A 22491-nucleotide genomic window follows, 5' to 3' on the forward strand; every position below is an offset into this window, starting at 1 on the left:
CGTGAATGGAAGGTCCTGCTGGTGGAGGGATTGAAGATACCAGAAGTTGTGCTATTTGACTGTCTGGTCTCCAGCGTGGCTGAGCACCTGATTGTGCCACCAGTGAAAATTAGCATGTAAAAGTAATATAAGATGCTCTATTTGTTAACTTTTTCCTTCAGTAATTTCTCGTCACTAGGTGGCGTCAAACATTCTTGTGCCATCATCACAGACTGATGAAATCACTCAGGTGTCTCTTGATACCACATGATCAGTGCTCAGTTTTCTACAGTGTTTTGTGCTGTGTAAACATCAGCAAACTCTGCTTCTCACCAAGGAAAGTGTTCTCCATTAGGGGGCGATATGGGCATAATGTGTCAGGATGTTTCTATGGCGGGATCAAGATCTGGATTTTATCAGGATTGTTTTTCATACTTTAACTATTTTGACTGGAAAACTACATTTTTAGCCCTAAATGTTTCTGATTTCTTCTTTCTTATGCACAGTTTTTGTCTTTTTTGCTCAATTTCATAACTTTAATCTAGTCTTGTGTCCTCTTATGTGTTTTTTTAACTCTCACGTTCTCACATCATGATAAATCTATTACTTCAGAGATGTCAGTGTAAGAGTTGTTGATTTTCTGCAGAATGTGTAAAGCCAGTAGACGTTTGGAGACCTACCATGGTTTTGTTTGTGCACTTGACAGACAGGTGAGGCCTGGTGAGCACCTCTACCTCTGTGATGGAGGTAAAAATAGAGCAGAGGAGGACAAACAGATGTGGAGGGAGGGAGAGTCCAGCTGTTGAGAACAGCAGGTCCCAGAGGAAACAGCCTGTGTGTGTGAAATGTGCAGTATCGTCCAGTAAAAATGCGGTTTTATCGATCAATGCAGTGCGAGTTAAATCTCAGAGCGTGTTTTTTCTTAACTTCCTGAGTTACGCCTCAAATAAAGATGCTAATAGTAGCAAACGGATATTAAGAGTTTAAGCATCTGAAGCCTTTATGAGCAGTTTGTCTCAGCTTTTTCAGCTCACACAGCTCTTTATTATTTATTCATGTATCATGCAGCCGTATGAGCGTCTTTATTTCTTCATTTGGAAAGTTTGCTGCCGCTTTGACCGCCCTCTGAGTGTGAATGCAAACATAACTCAAACATGGACCACGGGGCAGATGTTTAATTAAAGCGCCAGGCTCTGCAGAGTCGTGATGATGGTAAAAATGTATAAATAGAGGCTTTAATTCAACGTGAGCTGACCTGGAATAAACTTTCAGGATCGTTTTAAAGTTCTGGGTTTTGCTAATCACACCTCAGACTCACATGTGATGCACTCCTCCTCTGGCTCCTTCTTCCCTGGATGTGTTCACAGGAGTTTACAGTCTGCTGCGGACGCCTCCATTGATTCCTGCTGTCTGTCTGTCGCCTCTGATTAGCTCTCAGACGCAGGTAGATCAAGCTCTAATGAATTACCGGCAGCCATGACACAAACCTCTGCAGAGCCATCTGAAAAGCTCCCTCCTGCCTCTGAGCTTCTTTCTCTGCTGTTTTATTTTTATATCAGACTCTTCTTTTTTAAAACAAACCTCCATGTCTCGTGGTTTTCATGCTCCGATTCGGCGTGACAGGGTGTAATTGTGTCTTTACTCTGTCACTCTTTCAGATTAAAAGTCTGTGATCAGCTGTGTTTCTGCACAGCGGGGAGCTCGGGTTTGGAGTCAAAGACAAAGGATTGAAATAGCCTCTTTCACACATGCTCGCTCTGCCCCTGAATTTTCCACAGGCTGCCTCTTCTGGCAGCGTGACGTCTTCCCTGTGAGGAGTCTGGGGGGCGGTGAGTCAGGAGGCAGGGAGTGGGCAGACATGACACCAAAAGCACGCTGTGAAAGCTGCAGTGTGATGTTTACGACGTGATGACAGATGAAGCAACAGAGACCAACACTGACATGACAGATTTTAAATTTATATGAACGTGTGTAAACACAGAGGTGAGTCTCTTTTTTCAGCCTCTGATGCTTTTGTTCATCTTGTCACCTGCTTTTGGGGAATTTTAAGAAAAAGTTACTGCTACATTCTTACATCAACTCAGCCACAATTGTCCCATTTTTACAAATCTAAAGCAGATGAAAGAAGATTGATAGTAACCAGTCTACTGTCTGAGTATTGAGGCAAGATCATGCCAGATCTGTCTCTGTTTTGTTGCTTTTTGGCCGAGGGGTGCCCACTCTTCTTGTTATAAATGTTGGTCTGTAAATCCTCAAACTTGTTGACTCGTGGCTCTGCTCATTAAGTCAGTTTGTTGTTGTAAAACTAAACAGGTTCTGGTGTCATCAGTGTATTTTATTTTGAAAGTCACCAGGTGTTTTAATGTAGTTTCAGCGCCTGACTTCATTTCATGCTCAATCCGTTTCTCTTGAGTCAACAGCTGTGTCTCAAATCTTACACGGCAGTGTTATCTGTGATCAAACACTACGACTTTGCACTTAACGGAAATTGCGACCGCATTTTAAAGCTGTTCACAGGTCTTCTTCTGTTATTCATAAAAGATGTTATGAGGAGGATCTGTTTTAATGGGACTCTGTCGCCACCTTGTGGCTCCGAGTCTCACGCACACTGTCGTAAATTAGTTCCAGCCAGGTGTGTGTTTGTTTTGGAATTAAATGGAGATTGGATCGAAACAAATTGTCTTTGCTCAAGACAACTTTTTACTGGATACAACACCTCGAGGTAAGGTATATGTCAGTACAGTTACGTAGCGCTACGGTTCGAAACGTGGCAGCTGGCTATATGTAGCGCTATCGGCTGCCTGGTGCTTCGACGTATCTGTATGCTAATGTGACAACAAGTAAACTGTCAGTTTGTAAGTAGTTTAGTAGCCGTTTATATTTAGCACAGCTAGCAGCCTGGTGCTCTAAGACATGTCTGTAATGTGTAACGTCAGTGAATCCTGGTCATGTCCTGCCAGTCATCTACCAATCACTGTCGGTTGGAATCAACATTAGCACAAAGAGAGACCAAGACGTGTCTTAAATCAATCCAGTCCTGCTCGACCTGCTCAGGAAGCTAAAAGTTAGCAATTTAAAATAACCTCTAACCTTAATATTGGTGCCGATAATCCCATTTTAAAGTGTGAATTACAATCAGGCATATATAGAAGGGAGACTTTTTTAATATTACTCAGAAACTCCTCACAGCCCCTTTGATTACATTCATCAACAACTGTTCCTGCCCCTTCCTCTATGTAGTTAATATAGGGACTGTTGAGGGTGAATTTTAGTGTTTAAACTTAACTTTTTGACTGTTTTGAGTGTTCCAGCCATGAGTCCAAAGTGCACTGCATTTTTCCATACTGTCAGTGTGAACCCATTGCTTATGCACTCAGAATAGTGGAACACAGTCAGTGTGTCAACTCACATCGGCTCCACTCTAACTTCCAGCTGCATCCCAGTTTCAATATGCCAGAGTCCTCCACATCAGATACTCAAGCCATCTATTTGTTCCAGATGCTAGAGCAACGCCACATCAAGTTACACGGAGCGGATTGAGTGAGACAGGAAGTCAGGCTCTGAAACCACATCAATACATCTGGTGACTTTCAGAATAAAACAAACCATGTCAACACAAGGCCTGGGCCGATAACCATATATTGTTCCACATTTTTTGAGGATAAAAAATATTATTGACAATATTGTTTTGAGATCAAATTATCCATTATCATTATTTTTGAGGCTTCATCAGCCTTATAAGCTTCATCCAAAACTTTAAACAGTCAGTTTTAGGTGGGCATGCAAGTTTGTTGCGTTGCCTTTTTTTGTTGCTGCACACTGGCTCGTCTGTGTTGATGGGCTCACCTTGCTTATTCAGTTTGAAGCTAAAATATTGCGTTTTTCTTTACAATCAAATTTTTTCCCCCTTATTTTTTTAACCTGAGTTACTTCTGATGAGCTCATGGGGCTTACCTGCTGCACTCCGTGTGTTTACGCTAGCCTGATGCTAACTATCATCCTTGGCCTAACAACATCGGATCGTGTCCAACTTTAAGACAACAACGAACCAGCATAATGAACTGTTCATAACGCAAGTATCAGCCCGTCTCATATGGGAGCCTAATTTTTCAAACAAAACTAAAAGTGGGAGCCAGATCACAATGGCACCATTAAACTGTTTGACAGTCTGTGGAGCTGGAAACATCAGTCTCTGTGGGTGATCGGTATGATGATGGTGTTTTTTGTCCAGTGAGAGTCATTAGAGAGCTGTTTGCTGAATCAGAGTGTTAACTCTAAAATCACTCAGATCAAGGACAAAAGAGATGTATTTAACGACCAACACAATCCACTGATGCCTCCACTTTTATGAAAACCTCTCCAGTAAAAGAGCAATTTCTAGTGCTGCATTCATTTGTCCCCAAAGCTCACTTTAAATCCAGTCTGTGAGGCAAAGCACTGGCGCAGTCTGCTGTTATTGTTCAGTATAGATCAGAAAAACACGTCTGTTTCAGCTCATCACATGTTAAGGTCTTTCACACCATCACCTCTGGATTCCTCTCTGTAACGGCGTCATGTGACAGACGGTTGTCATAGAAATGCTGAAGCTGTGAACAAACATGTCAGAAAGAAGTCATGGAAACAAAGCCGTGACGTTTTCTGATGTGTGTGTGTGTGCAGCCTAACGGGGTGTGTCAGTATTTCATTTTGAAGAATCCTCTCATGAATCACGGATGATGACGCCATTTGGCCCTAAATCTGTCTTCCAGTGGTCTCCTGTGAGTCTGGCCATGACGCTGCTCCTCTTTGTGATCCTGTTTGTAAACCTCTTTGTGTAACTCCGCAGACCGACTCGTCCTCCTCACAGTTTGATTAACGTGGACCGGCTGTGAGCTCCGTTATCTCAGAACACTTAATTAGATTTGAATGTAATTAGCAGGAGATGCAAACGAGAATGCAAAGTAAGATCGAGCAGCAGTAGACTGATGACTGACACAGCACAAATACATCAAGACCAGACGAAGAGTTTCTCAAAGACTGATTCATCACCATCAACATCTGAGAGCCAGATCCATCCATTCAGTCATTCACTCATTGAGGATAAATGAACCATCTGAAAGGAGCAAAGCGGCTCCTTCTGACTGTTTTTAGATGTACTTCAAACTGAAAAGTGTCATGGGGTTGTTTTTCTTTCTTCCTTGTTTGTTTTCTTGGCTCTTATCTTACTGATCTTTGCCTTTTGTGTCATGTCTCATGTTCTCTTTGTGTCTATTTTCAGACGTGTCCTACATCTACAGTATTTTCTGTCTTGTTTTGTGGCTGTAGCCATTGTACCATATATGTCTCACCTGTGTCTGCTAACATTGTGTGTATAAACTCTGGCCAAGGCCATGTCCACACGTTGCCAGGTATTTGGGAAATCACATTTATTTTAAACGTTAGGTCTGTCATCCACACAAAAATGAAGTTTTACACCCCTAAACACGATGTTTTCTAAAAACTACGGCCTAAGTGAAGATTTTGGGAAAACTCTGATTTCGTGTTTGCCAGAAAACTTGGTTTGGTTCTCAAACGTAGGAGTCAATTTTATTATTAATCATGGGATTGGGACGGTACAGAATGAAAAGTTAACGGGAGCAGACAAGAGCAGGAACCAATCAGGAAAATAAAATATCATTTGTCCTATGTGCCGCAATTTTGTAGTTTATTTCCATTAAGCTAACACTGGAGTGCAAGTGAAAAGAACTACTCTTCCAAGGAGTGCTCCCAGCCGTCCAAACAAGTATTTGTGTTTGGATTGAGGCATAAATGGCTCCTAATTTTGCCACAGATCAACTGTACCTGTTTCAAAGTAATCTAAAAAAGAATGGGGAAGTTTTGGGAGTTTTGATGCTAGTTTGTGACTTAAACCCTGGAATCTGTTTACAATAGAGAGCAAATAAGACGCGAGTGAACGTTTAAACAACGTTATCAGGCGCTAAACACCAGGAGCTGTCACGGTGTCCGAGCCGGAGGCTGAGTATGAGTGCGTCTGGGCGCCTGCCAGCAGAAGACTTCGCGAATGGACCAATGAGCAAACCCTGTGTGCAGGCAGTGCTCATGGGAGTTGTAGTGTCGTAGTCTTATACTGCATTGGGTTTAGTATTTCAGATGCTGTTTCAGAAAACTACAATTAAATAATTCAACCTGCCAAAAGGGCTAGTAGGAGTGACGGTGTTACCCACCACAGCTGGAGTCCAGCCGTATTTGGTGGGTGTAAATGTCAATCCCTGTTTACCAATATCGATATTGGTATAAAAAAAAAAAAACCAAACAAAAAAAACAATAAAACAATCTGAGATGATGTGTTGAGGTAGTTCAGAGGGAAAGAGTGGCGCAATCATGAGAAAAGACCACCATGGAGAAGGTTAAAGGATCGAGTGCCCAAAATAACATTGAAAGAAACGTTATGTCTGTTTTTGGATCAAAAATAGGAAGAGACATAAAAGAAGAGAGTCCACTATTCTTAGGTAGTTTTGGTGTTTACATAGTCAGAGAAAACAAGATTATTTTTGTCTTATAAGATCATTCAAGATGCTCTGGGAATGCCGACATCTAATGAGTAAGTATCGTCCGATACTGATATGTTAAAAAAAAAAAAGACCAGCATTGGCCAATACCGATATTTATATTGATATATCTTGCATCCCTCGTACTTTGGACATTGTTTTTATGGTTTGTTGGACCTTTTTTTGAGTCTGTGTTTGGATTTCTCTTCCATTTAGTTTTGCTCAAACCATGAGAAAAAAAATGAGAAATGGGAATAAATGCTAGGCCCATTCTTCTCAAAAGAGTCACAGTATAAGATTTTAGTCTTTGGTATTTTACCAGTAAAAACCGGGCAGCACTGTCTGTTTTAAAACAATGACAAAAATATCTTAGCTACAAACTTGGTTAATTTAGTTTTCCTTGATTCCAACCTGCACAGGAAACTCTGCAGATAGGGATGCACGATATCATCGGCACAATATCGGTATCGGCAGATAAAAGCTTAAAAACCTGTTTATCGGTATCGGCAGATATGAAAATTTCTGCCGATATGCACAGCCGATAATGTGCTATTCAGTTAGCATTATTTTTATTTTCCATCTGAAAAATAAGCTCCTTAAATAAAATGTAGAACTTCATTTATTTGCAATGCAGAGCTCTGTGTCTGTCCCCAGGTTGTTACAATAGCTCTAAAATAATCAAATGCAACTTGATTATGTTTAAAAATGCATTGTACATTTAAAGTTCATGTGATCTAAAGAAATTATTTTTCTGTATTTCAATACTGAATGTCTTGAGTTTGAAAAAATAATACATTTCTTATTTATGGTAAAATCAAATGTTTTTTTGTCTTGTTTTATGTGTGTTTCTTAAACAAATAAGACCGTCACAATAAGAGTAACATATACATTCCAGTACAGGATAGACTTAGCTTTCTTTACAGTGAAAATAACAAACAATATCGGCCAAAAGGGGTTCCGATATATCGGCATATCGGATATCGGCAAAAATCCAATATCGTGCATCCCTATCTGCAGACTCAGAGATTTATTCTCTTTCTTATAAAAAGCCTGTTGTTTGAGTTAGTTTGGAAACAGCATTGGTTATTTCCAGCTGAAAAAGGAGCTGTGGTTCTCCAGCAGAGATCAGATCAGCCCAGAACAGGAACCAGAGAGTCTTTGTTCAGGCCCCTGAGTTTTTAGTCCTCTGCTCGGTGTTTTCCCTGCAGCTCTGATAACTTTGAGTGTGACTAAAGGAAGTGTGTACTCTGTAAATGAGACACTGGCTGCAGGTTTTTGAGCTGATTCTCTGGGACCCGGTTTGGCACAGAGTCAAATTAAACAGCTTATCTTTCCTCTCTGTTATCAGCGCTGAAGGTTCCACTCGTCTGCTTGGCTCCAGGCCACGGCTTCCATCGGAGCCGTTTTATCTCTGATTGTCATTTAGACGCCTCTGCTCATCGCAGAGTGCTGAGATGGGCCGCTGTTTTCTGCTAAGTAAGCAAACCTTGTTCAATTTTCAGTCAGCTTTCATCTGCTCTGAGAGCCGCTGATGACGAGTTAAACAGACGACTCAATGATCGCCGCCGAGAGGGAAGCCCTCAAACTGCTCAGATCTGGAAGCTCAAACGCTGAACACCAGATTCCAACATTTCTCACTTCACATGAAGAAATGAATCATAAATTTAGAGCCTGGTCAGGAGAAAGTCTTTTTAAGCTTTTGAAATATGTAGAGGTCAAAAGTGATGGAGCTTTTTCAGGAGATTAAATCAGAGTCAGACACAGGATATTGATCGATTGGTGGGTTTCATCTCTGGATCATGCGATGGAAAGCAAAACAAAACAAAAACCCAAAGGATGATGAAACCAAATGAAAATGTGTATTTCAAACTCTGCTCCTTGATTTCAGCAGACACAAAGAGAAACAGGGGAAACAGCAGCATTAAACAAATATTGAACAGAAAACAACAACTTCCTTTTTAGGGGAGGAAATGTTCACGCAAAGGTGCCATGAAACACCCAATGTCTGACTGTTGAAATGGTACCCGTTTCAATAAAGGGAGACAAAGACCTCCATTTTTTTGTGGACGCTTCAGCCTCGGGTTTGAAAACTTTTCCAACTCTGAAGTTTCTAAACATTCAAGAGATTTGTATAAACTCGTTGCTGGCTCTGGAAAATTACCTCGAGTGAAGTCGCCTGAAGCAATTTGCTTATAGCGAAGTTCACTTTGCATCCCAGGAAATCTGTGAAATGAAGTTATCTCAGGCTTGTATGTGCACGCAGAAGTCTGCTTTGGAAAGAGTATGTATGCAAGTGTGACTCGATCCTGACTCAACATGAAAGTGAAGCTTACACCTCTTGTCTGTGAAAATGACCACGGCAATCAAAAAGTCATCCCATAATTTGCGCAAAAGAGACAGAAGTTCCGGGTTTTCCTGTTTACTTCATGGCAGTGAATGCTTTCAGTCCAATCTACTTTATTTATATAGCACATTTTAAAAGCAATCAAGTTTCAAGCACAATGAAAATCAATAAGAACTCCAACAAAACAAATAAATAAATTAAAATAACACATAGAAACCAATAAGAGCCATGAAAACAAAGGTGTTAAGACCATAAAGACATACAACAAAAGAGATCACTGAGTTAAAAGCCAAAGAATAAAAATGAGTTTTAAGACGCGATTTAAAAGTCCTTAGAGTGGGGGATGTTTTTATTTTGAGTGGCAGATCTTTCCATAATTTGGGAGCCACCACCCAAAAGACTCAATCACCTCGAGCCTTTAACAGGTTTTTGGGACCACAAGGTAAAGGTGATGAGCAGACCTCAGGGACCGCGAGGGAGTGTAGACTTTTAAAAGGTAAGAGATGTACTGAGGCGCACAAGGTCCGATTCACACCTTGGTAGAGAGCAAAACAGTTGTCCAACAGTGTAGAAGTAAAAGCATGAATCATTCGTTCAAAGTCGTTAAAAGATAAAACCAGTTTAATCTTGGATACAGCCTGAGGTGATAAAAACTGGATCAAACAGCTGAATTTATGTGTTGATCCAATTTAAAGTCACTGTCAAACTTCACACCAAGATTTGAAACTGTGGGTTTAAATTAAGGTAGATGTGTCTTGTTGATGTTTTGTAGAGCAGCATCTAGTGGTCACCAGGGGAACTGCAGGTTAAATATTCAAACAGCCTGAAACTTTAAGCATTTCTGTCTCATAATTCATTGAGAAGCTTTACGTGATGAGGTGGATAAACCTCTACTCACAGATCCTCTCTCCTGATTGGATAATCACCTTCGTGTATTTCCACCTCAGCTCTGAATACATCATTAAAAAACGAGTAAACTTCCTCATACACTTTAAACTTGATTAACAACTTCTTCTGGGTCTTTTATTAACAATTTGAGGTCTTTAGTGAATCCTCAGCTGACTAATAACTTGTTCTTTTGTTTTTTAACAGTTGGACAACGTGGACGAGCAGGCGGCTCAGATCCGCAGAGAGCTGGACGGGAGGTTGCAGCTGGCCGAGAAGATTTCCAGGGTGAGAAACACATTTTTGAGCAATACTAAAACTATAAAATACAATTTATCAGATTTTTTTTAGGTGGATTTTTCCATGAGATGGACAAATGTTTTTTTTCCAGCAGTTTATTGGAAGAAGTTCTTGATTGTTGGAGTTTTTGCTTCATTTTTTGTAAGAAATGATTATTATACGGAAGATGATAAGGGCCACTGAAATTTTTTTTTATTATTATTATTTATTTTTTATTTTTTTTTTGTTTTACAATTTAAAAGTCACAATTCTGATTTATTTTTTCTCAGAAAAAAAAAACAATGAAAAAAAAATGTTTTTTTTTCAGTAGCCCTGATCCTCTACCATATTTTTAGGATATTCAGAGAAGCAATAAAAATAAAAACTTAACAAAGCTTACATCTTAAAACGCCTTGCAGCCTGAAAACTGTGTCATACTTCAGACTCATTCTTGCAGGTAAAACTTGAGGCTGTAGTTTTAGACACTTTAGGATGTTAATGACTCATAGATTTAAAGGCTCTCTTTTAATTCAAACATCAATTCAAACCTTCTGTTTCTTTCTCCATCAATGAAGTCTGATTGCATTGAAAAAAAAACTTATGTAACGTTTGTTTCTGCCTTTAACAAAAATGTCTGTCTCTGTGGAGATCCTCTCTGCAACGTCATCAGACGCTTTGGAGAACAGTTTGAGCCAGACGCCTGAAACACAAACACTTACAGTCCCATTAAACCCAGAGTATAAGTCACACTGGTCTGTTTCTGGAAGGGAAAATGGTTTACATTGTGCTCCTGTGTGTGTCGCTTTTCTTCGTACCATCTGTTGACACCAGATATCTCTGCTGTGGTTAAGATCAGTCGACTGGGGCTGAAGAGTGTTTCATTGATTCATTTACTTATTTAAAATGCATGATTATGACATGATGATTCATGATTCACCTCACTGTGTACCCAACATGCTCTGAGCATCCACCTCCTGGTTGGATATCCAAACACCTCTCTGCATTAAACACCAGAATATTTATCACACAGATGAAGACAGCCAGTTTTAGATGACATCAAAGACATCAACAGTGCATCTTAAACACCAAATGTTGTGATGAACAATATTCAATCAGGAGCAAAATGTTCTGCCTTCAAGGAATGAAGACTCTGAAAAGTGTTAAGATGAGGCCAGAGATTTGAAATACCAGGGACCTTCCTCAAGGCCTCCTCTGACTCTGGAGTGTTAGAGAAAAAGATCGAGTCTGAAGGCTGTGAGCTTTTCAGTTTTGTTTCATCGTTTGAAAAAACGCTCCTTGAAAAGTGAGCAGAGTGTGTTGACTGAGAGAGTGACTTTGTTAATGTGAAGAAAAACACCTTTTTGTGTGTTTTGCATCTTGTGTGGCTGCGAACTTTAAAGAGGGGTATTGTTGTTGTTTTTTCACGCTTTTAAATCCCAAGGTTGTAATCCTTCTTGAGAGAGAAACTGTTATCATGGCAATAAATTAAGCTACAACAAGTTAGTTTAGCTTAGCATTTAGACTAAAACCTTGTAGCCACTTACCTGGTACAACATTTATCTGTACAAAATAGATAAGATGCTAGAATATATTTTGATAAGGACTTGTTTAAAGAGGGGGTTATGTGTGGATCTTTTTTAGTCTTTATTCTCTTTCTGGACCCCCACAGTATCTTTACATGGTTTACAGCTCAAGAAAACCCCTTTTTTCCTCTCACTGGTGCTTTAGAAAACCCTTATTTCATCCTTGGTCTGTAATGCTTTGCCCCAGCTGCTGTCTCTTTTAAGTGATACTCCGGGATGGAACAAGTTGGGTCCTATCACAAGGTTTAGGGCAGAAATTACCCCTACAGCAGTGTTTTTGTGCAGCAGAAGCCCAGGGCGCACACACCAAACACCCCCTCCCTGCTCGTCAGACGGTTTCCTCTGCACTCAGACGGGGCCATATTTGACTTGACCAAAAACACAAATAAACGGACTCCCACCGAAAAAATCTGATATAGGTCTGCATTCACGCTTTATTTAGAGAATTTTCAGCGCATTACTTTCACACAAAAACACCACTAAATAAGGCTCAAGTTCTCATCTTCTCGTAAAACGGCGCTACCTCCGCTGCAGAGCCACAGCTGGCTACGAGGCGCTCGCCGCTTGGTGTATCAGTCCGCGCGCGGCATGCCAGATATAAAGAAACGCAGGTTGTCTGCCAGGACGAATTATGCAATAACAACGTAAAGATGAGTGATTATGATAGCGAGGACGACCTGCCGTTCACTTTGCAATCAAGTGGATACCTCTATGAACCGGAGTACACCGAAGAGGAACTTTTAGTAAAAGGAACTGAACGTACATAAAGAGAGCAACCAGCAACTGAAACAACACACCAAGAAGAAGAACGAGTCCAGTCTACCTGGTGGTGCAGATGCAACAACTGCAAGACAATGCAAACCAAGCCAGAGAGCTACTGCTGTTACGAGTGGAATCTGGTCGCGAATCAACTAGCAGAAATGACTGAGTCACGGAAAAATCCCGGTTTATCGATGGTATACGGTGAAACTTGTATGGTGTTCAGGAGGTGTTTGTTTTTGCATCCCAGGTAAGCACAAAAACGCACCATTATCTCCAACAGAATACTCTTCGTCCTGGTAGACTACCTGCGTTTGTTTATATCTGGCACGCCGCGCGCAGACTGGTACACTAAGCGGCGAGCGCCTCGTAGCCAGCTGTGGCTCTGCAGCGGAGGTAGCGCCGTTTTACAACACGATGAGAACTAGAGCCTTATTTAGCGGTGTTTTTGTGTGAAAGTAACGCGCTGAAAATTCTCTAAATAAAGCGTGAATGCAGACCCATATCAGATTTTTTCAGTGGGAGTCTGTTTATTTGTGTTTTTGGTCAAGTAAAAAATGGCCCCGTCTGAGTGCAGAGGAAACCTGCAGAGGAGCAGGGAGGGGGTGTTTGGTGCAAGCGCCCTGGGCTTCTGCTGCACAAAAACGCTGCTGTAGGGGTAATTTCTGCCCTAAACCTTGTGATAGGACCCAACTTGTTCCATCCCGGAGTATCACTTTAAGGCTCCCTGCCTCACAAACCCCCCTCTTCCTGATTGGCCAGCCAGCTAGGGGCGGAGCCATGGGCAGACTTTTGCATTTGAGGCCAATCAGGGAACTCTTATGCAATGACCTCAGAATTTCATCAAGACTCATGAAGATCTTGTGCTATATTTTGTGCTAAGCATTAGAAAAGAACTCCCTCTTTAAGTTTTTCAGGCCTAAAATCTGGCCAAGGTTGGAAAATGTATGTTGTTTCTTTCCACTGTTAGTGGACTTAAGATGGTTTAAAAAGGTGCATGAAGCGTAAAGTAAACCCATGTGTTGATGAGAGCATGTTTTCCCCTGCAGGAGAGGAGATACCCAAAGTTCGTCTCTGCAGACATGGAGCCTCTTTACGTGGAGGAGCTGCGATCGTCTGTTAACCTGCTCATGGCCAACCTGGAGAGTCTGCCGGTGTCTAAAGGAGGCCCGGACTTCAAACAGAAGCTCAAACGCTCCACAATGAACAACTCATTTCTGGATATGGGAGACGAAGGAGACATCCTGTCCAAGTCTGACGTCGTGCTGTCGTTTACTCTCGAGGTTTGCAGCCACCTCCATCACACACATACGTAGCAGAGCATCCAGTGACACCTGTGTCTCATCCTCCCCTGTCTTGTTTTCTCAGATTGTGATCATGGAGGTCCAGGGTCTGAAGTCTGTGGCTCCAAACCGCATCGTTTACTGCACCATGGAGGTGGAGGGAGGAGAGAAGCTGCAGACAGACCAGGCTGAAGCCTCCAGACCTCAGTGAGTGTCTCAGAAACACACACAATAAAACTCTTCTTCTTCTTCAAAACATGAAGCCGTCATTGTGCTGTCAGTCTGCACACACACTCAGCTCTGTGGAGTGAAGGTCAATGAGCTGAACATGATTCCAAGTGTGGAGGAATGAGAAACAGGCAGCTCTGGAGATGACTGAAACACCTTCGAATCATCGTCCTTTGGTCATGTGTGGACATAGCAGTGAAGTTTCCTGATCTGATGTGAAATGTTACACACTTCGCAATTTGCAAGTTTTAAGTAAAAAAGAAAACAAAAAACAGAAGCAATCTTTGCTACCTCGAGAATACTCTGTGACTTGGTCTGAGTTGAGAGCTCAAACTCTGTGTCTGAGACTCTTCGTGTCCTGAGCCTCCCTCCTTCCTGATCAGATTACTGTCCGAGTTTCTGGAGGTGAAATGAACACACAGACCTTGCTGAAAAGCCTTGTTAACACACTTACCTGACACTGAATCACTGCAGACCCACGGCTTTGAAATTCAAACGGCACTCTCTGGATCGAAAACTGAAAACTCCACTTTTTATGTAACAGGAGGACTGACCCTCAGCTTCCTCAGACCTGCCTGGAGCCAGGTTTCTTATTCTCCAGTCAAGGCTGATGCAGGGAGAGGACGGGGGATGTTATGTAACAGTGATAGGAGTCAGTCTCCCTTCAGCTGACACACAAGATAAATACACACACACACACACACACACACACACACACACACACACACACACACACACACACACACACACACACACCAGTTTCTGCAGGAAAACCTGAGTTTACAGCGTCTGTATGTCTGCAGCTCTCCATGGGTTTACAGCCAATCAGAGACTCAACCTGGGACAGAGACAGAAAGTTACCACCACTGAACCATCAGAGAAACAACTGATCAACCTTGGTTTGCTTTGTTCAACGCAAAATAGCTGTGTCATTTTTTATAGAATAGAATAGAATAGAAAATACTTTATTTATGCCCGTGGGGAAATTCAGGAGGAGTTGCAGCAGCAATCAAGAAAACAAAAGTAAGAAAGTGTATAGAAAGTGCAAAAAGCTCTATTAGAAAATAGACAATGACAGCTCCTCTAGCCATGTCTGTGAATAGCATAATGCTACTCTGCCTTCTGGTATTCCCCCTGTTGCTGGGTTAGCACGGCTAGCTCGTCCATCTTATTGCAGATAGATCTTACGTTCCCAACAACGATGGATGGAAGGACAGGTCCATGTCGTCACTTCTTAGCTCACACCTGAGAACCAGCACGTCGTCCTCACCTCCTTCTCCTCACTTTGTGGGAAACATCTGGCCTTGCACCAGTTAGCATTGACATGCTACAGGCTGCTAACAGCTGATTTCACATGTAAACAATGCAGCCATTTTTACATGTAGGATCTCCAGACAAACACAGGAGAAAAAATAGTAAAAAAATCACTGAAGACAAAACCAGTTTGGTGTCCATGACTAGCAAATTAACCACACAAAGTAATGACTCAGAAGATGCTCCGGTGGAGGGTTATACTTCAAGATCGCTGACTGGCTCATTTCACTGTCAATCAAACAGGGATTCAGCCTCAGGCAGATCATCCAATCATCATGCAGAAGCCCAGCGTCCAGGCCAGCCCACTGCCTCATAGACCCCCAGAGACGCTGAGCGTCTGATGGCGGGACAAAGCCCAGAGTTTATCCAATGACCGTCCAGTTTCCACAGTGGAACAACCCACTCTACGCTTCCCCGCTGAAGTCAGAAGACGCTCAGTGTCCGTCTTTGTTAAAGCGCTGAGACGCTGCGGGGATGAATGAGAAGGAGGTGGAGCCAGTTACCTGTGATAGGAGCTGATTCTGAACAAAAGATGAAGGAGTTCTAGCGCAGATTTAGTCAATGAAGCAATGAAAACACACACCAGTACATATCACCACTTTTATAGGGACATTTTAGGGGAAACTGAGCTTCCCTTGCTGTCTTAGAGCAATCGCCACTGTATCTGACACATACCTGGTTAGCAGAAAGATAACTTGCGCCAAGCCAAACTTCACCCTCGTTTATGAAAATGCTTTATCTGTTAAGCGTTTCATTTCACTTTAGCTGTGTTTCCCTTCTTCTGTGCTCCGTCCACTATAACAGCTGCTAGGGCTGGGATGCTATGCTTATATCTCGATTCGTTTCTTTAAGATTTTTGGGGTGAATCGTTGATATTTCAGACTTTTGCCAAGTTTTAGTTTGCTGTTTTAACTCCAGACCAAGTGAAAAAGCTAACTAATGATGATGATGATGATTGCTTCAGACTATATCAGGAGCCGTATTTCCACAAAAATGCACGTCACATGTGAGTCAGTTTTTAAGATTTCATCAGGGGATCTGACATCTCAACTTTTTTCCAACCAAATTTATAAAAAAAGGCTAAAATGAATGACTTAAATTTGAGGGGAAAAATTAGAAAAAAATAAATCAGGATTTAAAATGGTTTAACATAAAATCCAGATAGGACTTTTCCACCCCTGTAACTGCTTTGATTAGCTTCTTCCACTCACTCCATCATCATCACTCAAAGTCACCTGCACACAGGGTGCGCTGTGATTGGCTGATGCAGCCTTGCCTACTTTTCACTCCAGAAACTTTCTAAAACAACCAAAACATCAACATCCAGGCAGAGGAGGGGGGTTGAGGCAGACACAGATACTGACACATGTATAGAGCCGATTGTTTAGTGTTTATTGCAGTGACACCCTTAGTTGGAATCAGTGTCATTTTTTTCTGGGATGTAGACTCTGTTTTCCAGAGATGTGACTTCTGCAGGATCGTCAACGTAGAAAATTCTGTCCCTCAGATGTCACACTTCTGAATTTCCTGAGGGACAAAAATCAAAACTGACTCACCCATACAGAGACATCCTGGTTAATTTGACATCTGTATGAAGTGATGGCGTCATAATGTCTGTTTTTAACATTTGGTGGTCCCTGAACACCCAATCAGACAGCAGGGGGTCTCTTCTTTAATCAGGCTGCCCTTTCACAGGCTCCAGCTGTTGGTTGAGTCTTTCTTTCGCCGTAAAGTCGTCCTCCTCTTTCAGCCACCAAACAGAGCCAATTAGACGAGCCCACCGTCACCTGGACTCCCCTGGTCACCGGGAATCCTCCACTGTGTGCCGACTCCACCACAGCTCCTGTAACCTTCACTGTAATTAGCCGGCACCCTTCATCCTCAGTGACACACACCGTACACTTAATGACAAAGTAGTTAACTATAATTACACAGACAACATGATTAGCTGTGATTACACCGTCGTCCATTCGCTCTGATGAGTCCTGCAGTTGTAGCGTAACCGCTCTTTAATCACTGAGAACCTCGTCATTAGGGTAACCTGAATTATTATGGGATGTCAGGCACAACATGCAGGGACTGTAAATCAGCAGAGGAGGGAAAAATGTTATTTTATTTTCCACATAACTGGACATTAAAGTGTTTCCCTCACTGCTGCAGGGCTCAACACTCACAGCTAATTCATCTTCTTTCAGACTGTGGAGTGGAAACCGAGGTGGGTTTGGGGTTTAACGTGGTCAGGATTGCTTCAGGGTTTAGATTGTAAACAATGGAACAGGATTGTAAACAATGGAACAGGAAGTGTTTTACACCAGGTACCGCAAAGAAAAGGGCTAATTTAATGGTTAAAGCCTGGAGTCTGCAACCTTTTCTTTCATAGGAACCATTTTGCCTCAACTCACGTAGGATTAAAGTCATTCCTGAGCCACCCAAAAACAAATCTTAATCATCACAATAAACACTACCAAGTGAATAAAATTCTGAACAGTTAAAATCAGGTGAAAAACAATCTCAACAAGAATTTTGTTTTGAATTGATAGAACTGTAGATGTAGATTATATTTCCTATTTGTTTTTTAAATTAATTTAACAAGACATTTAAAGAAATAAATCAAAATATTTGCACATCTTGCAATATTTTGAATATTTTCAAAGTTGAAAAATACCTTTAAAATTTAACATTTGTAACAGTTTTGAAGAATTTTGAAATTTTAAAAACTTGCAAAAAATATTTTAAAAATTGTTATTTTTAAAAAAAAAATGCAAAATTAAAAAACAAAAAAAATTCAAAATATTCATTCTTTTTTATTTCCCAAATCTGCAAATGTTTTTCAAAAATTACAAAAAAATTTATTTCTTTTTACAAACTCAAAACACTTGCAAATATTTAAAAAATGTGCCAAGTTTCAAAATTTTCAAATACCTATAAAATTATGAAATTTGTAACAATTTTGAAGAATTTTGAAGAATTTTGAAATTTTTAAAACTTGCAAAAAAAATGCAAAATTTTGAAAAACTAAATAAATTTTGAACTGTTCTTTTTCTTTAATTTTCTGCAAATGTTATTTTTTTCAAAAATTACAAGAAATTTCTAAAAAAAAAATTACAAACTCCAACAATTTGCAAATATTTAAAAAAATGTGTCAAGATTTCAAATTAAAAAAAAGAAAATTCAAAACATTGTTACAGTTTCCCAAATTTGGAAATGTCATATTGTTTTTTTTATATATATATATTTGAAGAAATTTAGTAACGTGTGTAATCTTCAACATTTTGCAAACATTTCAAAAACTTGCAAAAATAATCAAAAATTTGCAAACCTTTACAATTTGTCAAAGAAAACTTGAACTGATGAATTAATCAATAATATGGCAACTTAATTTTTGTTCTTTGCTTATGCCTTGGGACATATCAGACATGTATTAAGTAGTTATGATGGCAGTTAAATGAATCCATTCGCATAGAATCACAATCTTTTTTTCTTCCAGATTTGTCTGTTTTGTTGGTTTATACATCTTTATCATAATATTTTTAAAGCTACAAGGAGCCACTGCAAAGGAGTCAAAGAGCCACATGAGGCTCTAGAGCCGCAGGTTGAGACCTTTGTTTTAAGTAGACACAACAGGTGAACCTGTAATTGTGTTTGATTTTCTGAATTTCTGTGTTACTTTTATTTTTATTATCATTTTTACCATCACATGTGTTCTGCCTGCTTTTGCTCTCTATACTGCCTGTTTCCCCTGCAGACCCCTGGTGCTTGCTGATACATGACTGAGTGAGGAACTGAGTGATCAGCAAACTGAAACTACAGCACTTCTCTGGCTGAAATTCAACCCCCTGTGGGTGCAGATTCGATTTGAGATTTCTGCCAGTCACAATAACAGCTGAGTCAATAGATAAGGAAGTCAGTGTTTGTATCAGTCTGTCTTATTCTCATGTCTGAGATTAAGTTGTTTGTGTGTGTGTGAGTGAGTGAAATAAACACACCTTTCCGCACATGTTGCCTTGGAAACTGTGAGAAACCATAGATGTAGCTTGGCGTTGCTTCTCGCCCTCAACAAGTGGAGGGTCACTTGTCATCTCAGCACCGCACACAAACACAGACACTCATAATGGCAGCGAAGACAAAGCGGTGTGTGATAAGAGGATTCTCTGAGTGTTTCATGACACTGCAGGCATCTCTCTGCTCCTTTTGAAGCTCCTGTAGGATGAACATTAAGCTGTTGTTGATAACAGCTGACACTGATGGGCAGCATGTGATGGAAACCGTCCGTCTCATTAGAGGATCTTTGTGTCTTTCAGGTGGGGGACTCAGGGGGACTTCACCACGACTCATCCTCTGCCCTCAGTCAAAGTGAAGCTGTTCACAGAGAGTACCGGAGTCCTGGCTCTGGAGGACAAGGAGCTGGGCCGAGTGAGTCTCATAACACACTTCAGATCATTCACTAATAAACACAAACACATCTGCTTTAAATGCTCTAACATATTCATCAGTGGATGCTGTTGAAATATTAATTTCCATGATTATTCAGACTCATTTAACAGCACTAAACCTCATGTGTAATCACCCCTTGTGTGATCTTACTCCTAAGCTCACTTTAATGCAGCTTCATGCAACTTTAAGCATGTGCAGCCAACCTGCATCAAATCCTAATGATTAAAAATACACAGCACTGCAGATTAGAGAACAAATACAAGGAACTAAAACAAGCTTAACACAGGATTTATTCAGTTTTTACTAACCTCATTCATACATGCTTTGATAAACTTCCAGTTTTATCAAGCTAAACAAAAATAAAAATCACATCATGGGCATTCATTAGATTTTGTCAAGCATTATAGGGTTAAAAATTTAAGATCCAGGCTAGAAAGAGGCTTTGAATCCGGTCTCAATTTTATTATTTTGTGTGCACAAGTTACTAAATGCTATTTCAACACCTAGTTTAACACATATGGCAAAAAAGAGTGCTGTATGTAAAACCTGACCCTTACAAAAAATTGCCAGAATATTTTAATTTTGTGGAATCGAGATGTTTATTAAGCCTTTTAACAAAATAAAATAAATGCTACATTAAATCTTGTATTATTTAATTTTTATTATTCAATTTTTATAGCATATTTGACACATTGGGCAGTTTTGGCAACTTCTTTAGTAAATTTATTTGTAAATTTACATTCTTTCAATGCAGGAAATACTTATTTTACAAAACAAGTAACATTTTAGGTGTTATTCTTACCAAAACTTCTTGAAATTGACAATGATTTCCAACAAGTGTTTGGATGATTTTTTTTCAGAGCCATCCAGAAAAAGGTCAAAATACAAAATCAGCTGCCTGTAGTGGAATGATAAACCTCAAGGGGTAGAGCACATTTGTGAAAAAATGTGCAACGGGTTTTTTAAGGAAACTATCATGTTAGTGCAATCGAGGTCTTTGAAACTCTTTTGTCAAATATGATACATTTGGCAATAAAGGGCTAAAAAGTTTGAAGTTAAACCAGCAAATACCACAAAGTCAGAAATATAGGTCACACCAAGGTCATAAAGTCTGTTTTTCAGCTCCCAGGGAGAAAAAAATAATAATAATAATTTTTTGTTCCCAAGCAAAGTCTTCTATCGTGTTCAGCAATGTGCAGTTTCTATGCAGAGGTGTAGCACTTTTCAGCACTGGTGGACCTGCTTCCAATGACCTCCTCTGCTGGAAACTGATAGTCTTGAACTGTTGAGTCATTCCTTTTCAAATAAGATGAACTCACAATGTATTTGTTTACTTTCTTTTATCTCATTTTAAGTTCTACATAAGCCGATCAGGTGTCATTTTAGTCTTTGAATAACTTGGAAATAAACCATTTTTTCAGGCAAATGTGGCTCATATAAGGTCTAAAACAAGAATTTGCAGACTGCCGCTCTGGATGCCTTTGACTCCTTTGTAGTGGCTCCTTGTAGATTTAATAATTTAAAATAGAAAAAAAAAAAAGTTTTGAAAATGATTTTTGGAAATTTATTAAACTTCAACTTTTCTTTCTTTCTTTTTTTTTCCAGTTTTACATTTAAAATATTTTGTAGATTTTGCTCATTTTTTTCAGAATTTTTGCAAAGTTTTTGAATTTCAATTTTTGACTTTTTTTCAATTTGAGAAAAATATGTTTTTATGAATATTTTGCAAATGTCAATGTTTTTTTAATTTTTGCAAAATATTGCTTATTATTTAAGTTCCATTTTATAACCTTTTCAAATTTTTGAACTTTTCTGAAAAAATGTTTTTTTAATGCAAATGTTTTAAAGTTCATAATTTTTGAAACTTCATAAATTTTGCAAATTTATGACATTTTTGACATTGCATTTTTTTTAAATAAATATCTGCAAATGTATTAAAGATAGAAAAAAAACACCACGTTTCATTCTCTGAAAACAAAAAATATTTTGATTAGATAATTATTCACTAGATTTAACTTTGTGTTGAATTTTGTACACATTTTGTCTTAATGTGAAGATAAAGTAGATTCTGTGGCTCCTGAAAGACTTTAATCCAGGTGAGCTGAGGCTGATGGCTCCTACGATGGTAGAGTTTGCAGACCCCTGGTCTAATAAGACTTCCTTTTACATATTTTAAGACTGACTGAATTTGCTGAGATTTCAGACATTGGTTTCTGGACTGCACAAATGCAGCTCAAGTCCAGTTTCTGGCTGCCATTAACTCTTTTTTAGAGCCAGAAGTGAGTGTGTTTGGAGGAGAGGGTGGAGCTGAAGGGAAGCAAGGAAAGGATTTGATCTCCTCAGTGGTACACTGTCCATTATCATGATTCAATAGTGTTTTTTGCAGCTCCGTTGGACTTTTCTACACCTCTTCTTTGGCTGTAACGCCCAAACACTGGATAACTCAGACGATAAAACAGTGTTTGCTCCAGGCTGTGGCACCTTGAGATTAATAAACTGCAAACCTTGGTCTGACTGAATGCTTTTAAACCCAACAACAAGCAGTGTGTCAGCCTCTCCTTCCCCTGGACCAGCTCCATGGCCACCGGCTGCTGGCCAGGAGTAAATCTTTGACACAGCTTAACTTTGTTGTTTAATTTTTCAAACAAAGTTGTTCCTGAAAACAGTCGGTGATTTTCAGCAACTGCCTCTTGAAGACAGAGAGAGCAGGTTTCTTTGAGTCACTTTCTCAAACAAAACTTCTCCAAAGTGACCTGGAAGAGAAAAAGGAGACTTTTCAGAGGCAGACTAACATCATGGAGTGATCAAAGCAGGTCGAACTGTCTTTTAATCACCACAAGAGAAAAATGAGTCTCCAGAATTACTGAGGAGGAGCT

The 22491-nt window shown here is 40.0% G+C and overlaps 1 protein-coding gene across 2 annotated transcripts in view; it reads left to right on the forward strand.

Annotated features, from left to right (window-relative positions):
* The window catches only part of cadps2 (Ca++-dependent secretion activator 2), a 263694-nt gene that overhangs the window by 124257 nt on the left and 116946 nt on the right, over positions 1 to 22491 (forward strand). For both annotated transcript variants that reach the window (XM_074677121.1, XM_074677122.1), the window contains exons 4-7: positions 9943 to 10023; positions 13406 to 13639; positions 13725 to 13846; positions 19483 to 19594. In XM_074677121.1, coding sequence (XP_074533222.1) covers positions 9943 to 10023; positions 13406 to 13639; positions 13725 to 13846; positions 19483 to 19594 — 549 coding nt within the window. The remainder of the gene's footprint in view (positions 1 to 9942; positions 10024 to 13405; positions 13640 to 13724; positions 13847 to 19482; positions 19595 to 22491) is intronic.

The sequence above is a fragment of the Halichoeres trimaculatus genome, unplaced genomic scaffold, assembly GCF_033239565.1.
Source record: "Halichoeres trimaculatus isolate MK-OKI-2021-1 unplaced genomic scaffold, fHalTri1.1 fHalTri1_scaffold_10, whole genome shotgun sequence".
Classification (NCBI taxonomy): domain Eukaryota; kingdom Metazoa; phylum Chordata; class Actinopteri; order Labriformes; family Labridae; genus Halichoeres; species Halichoeres trimaculatus.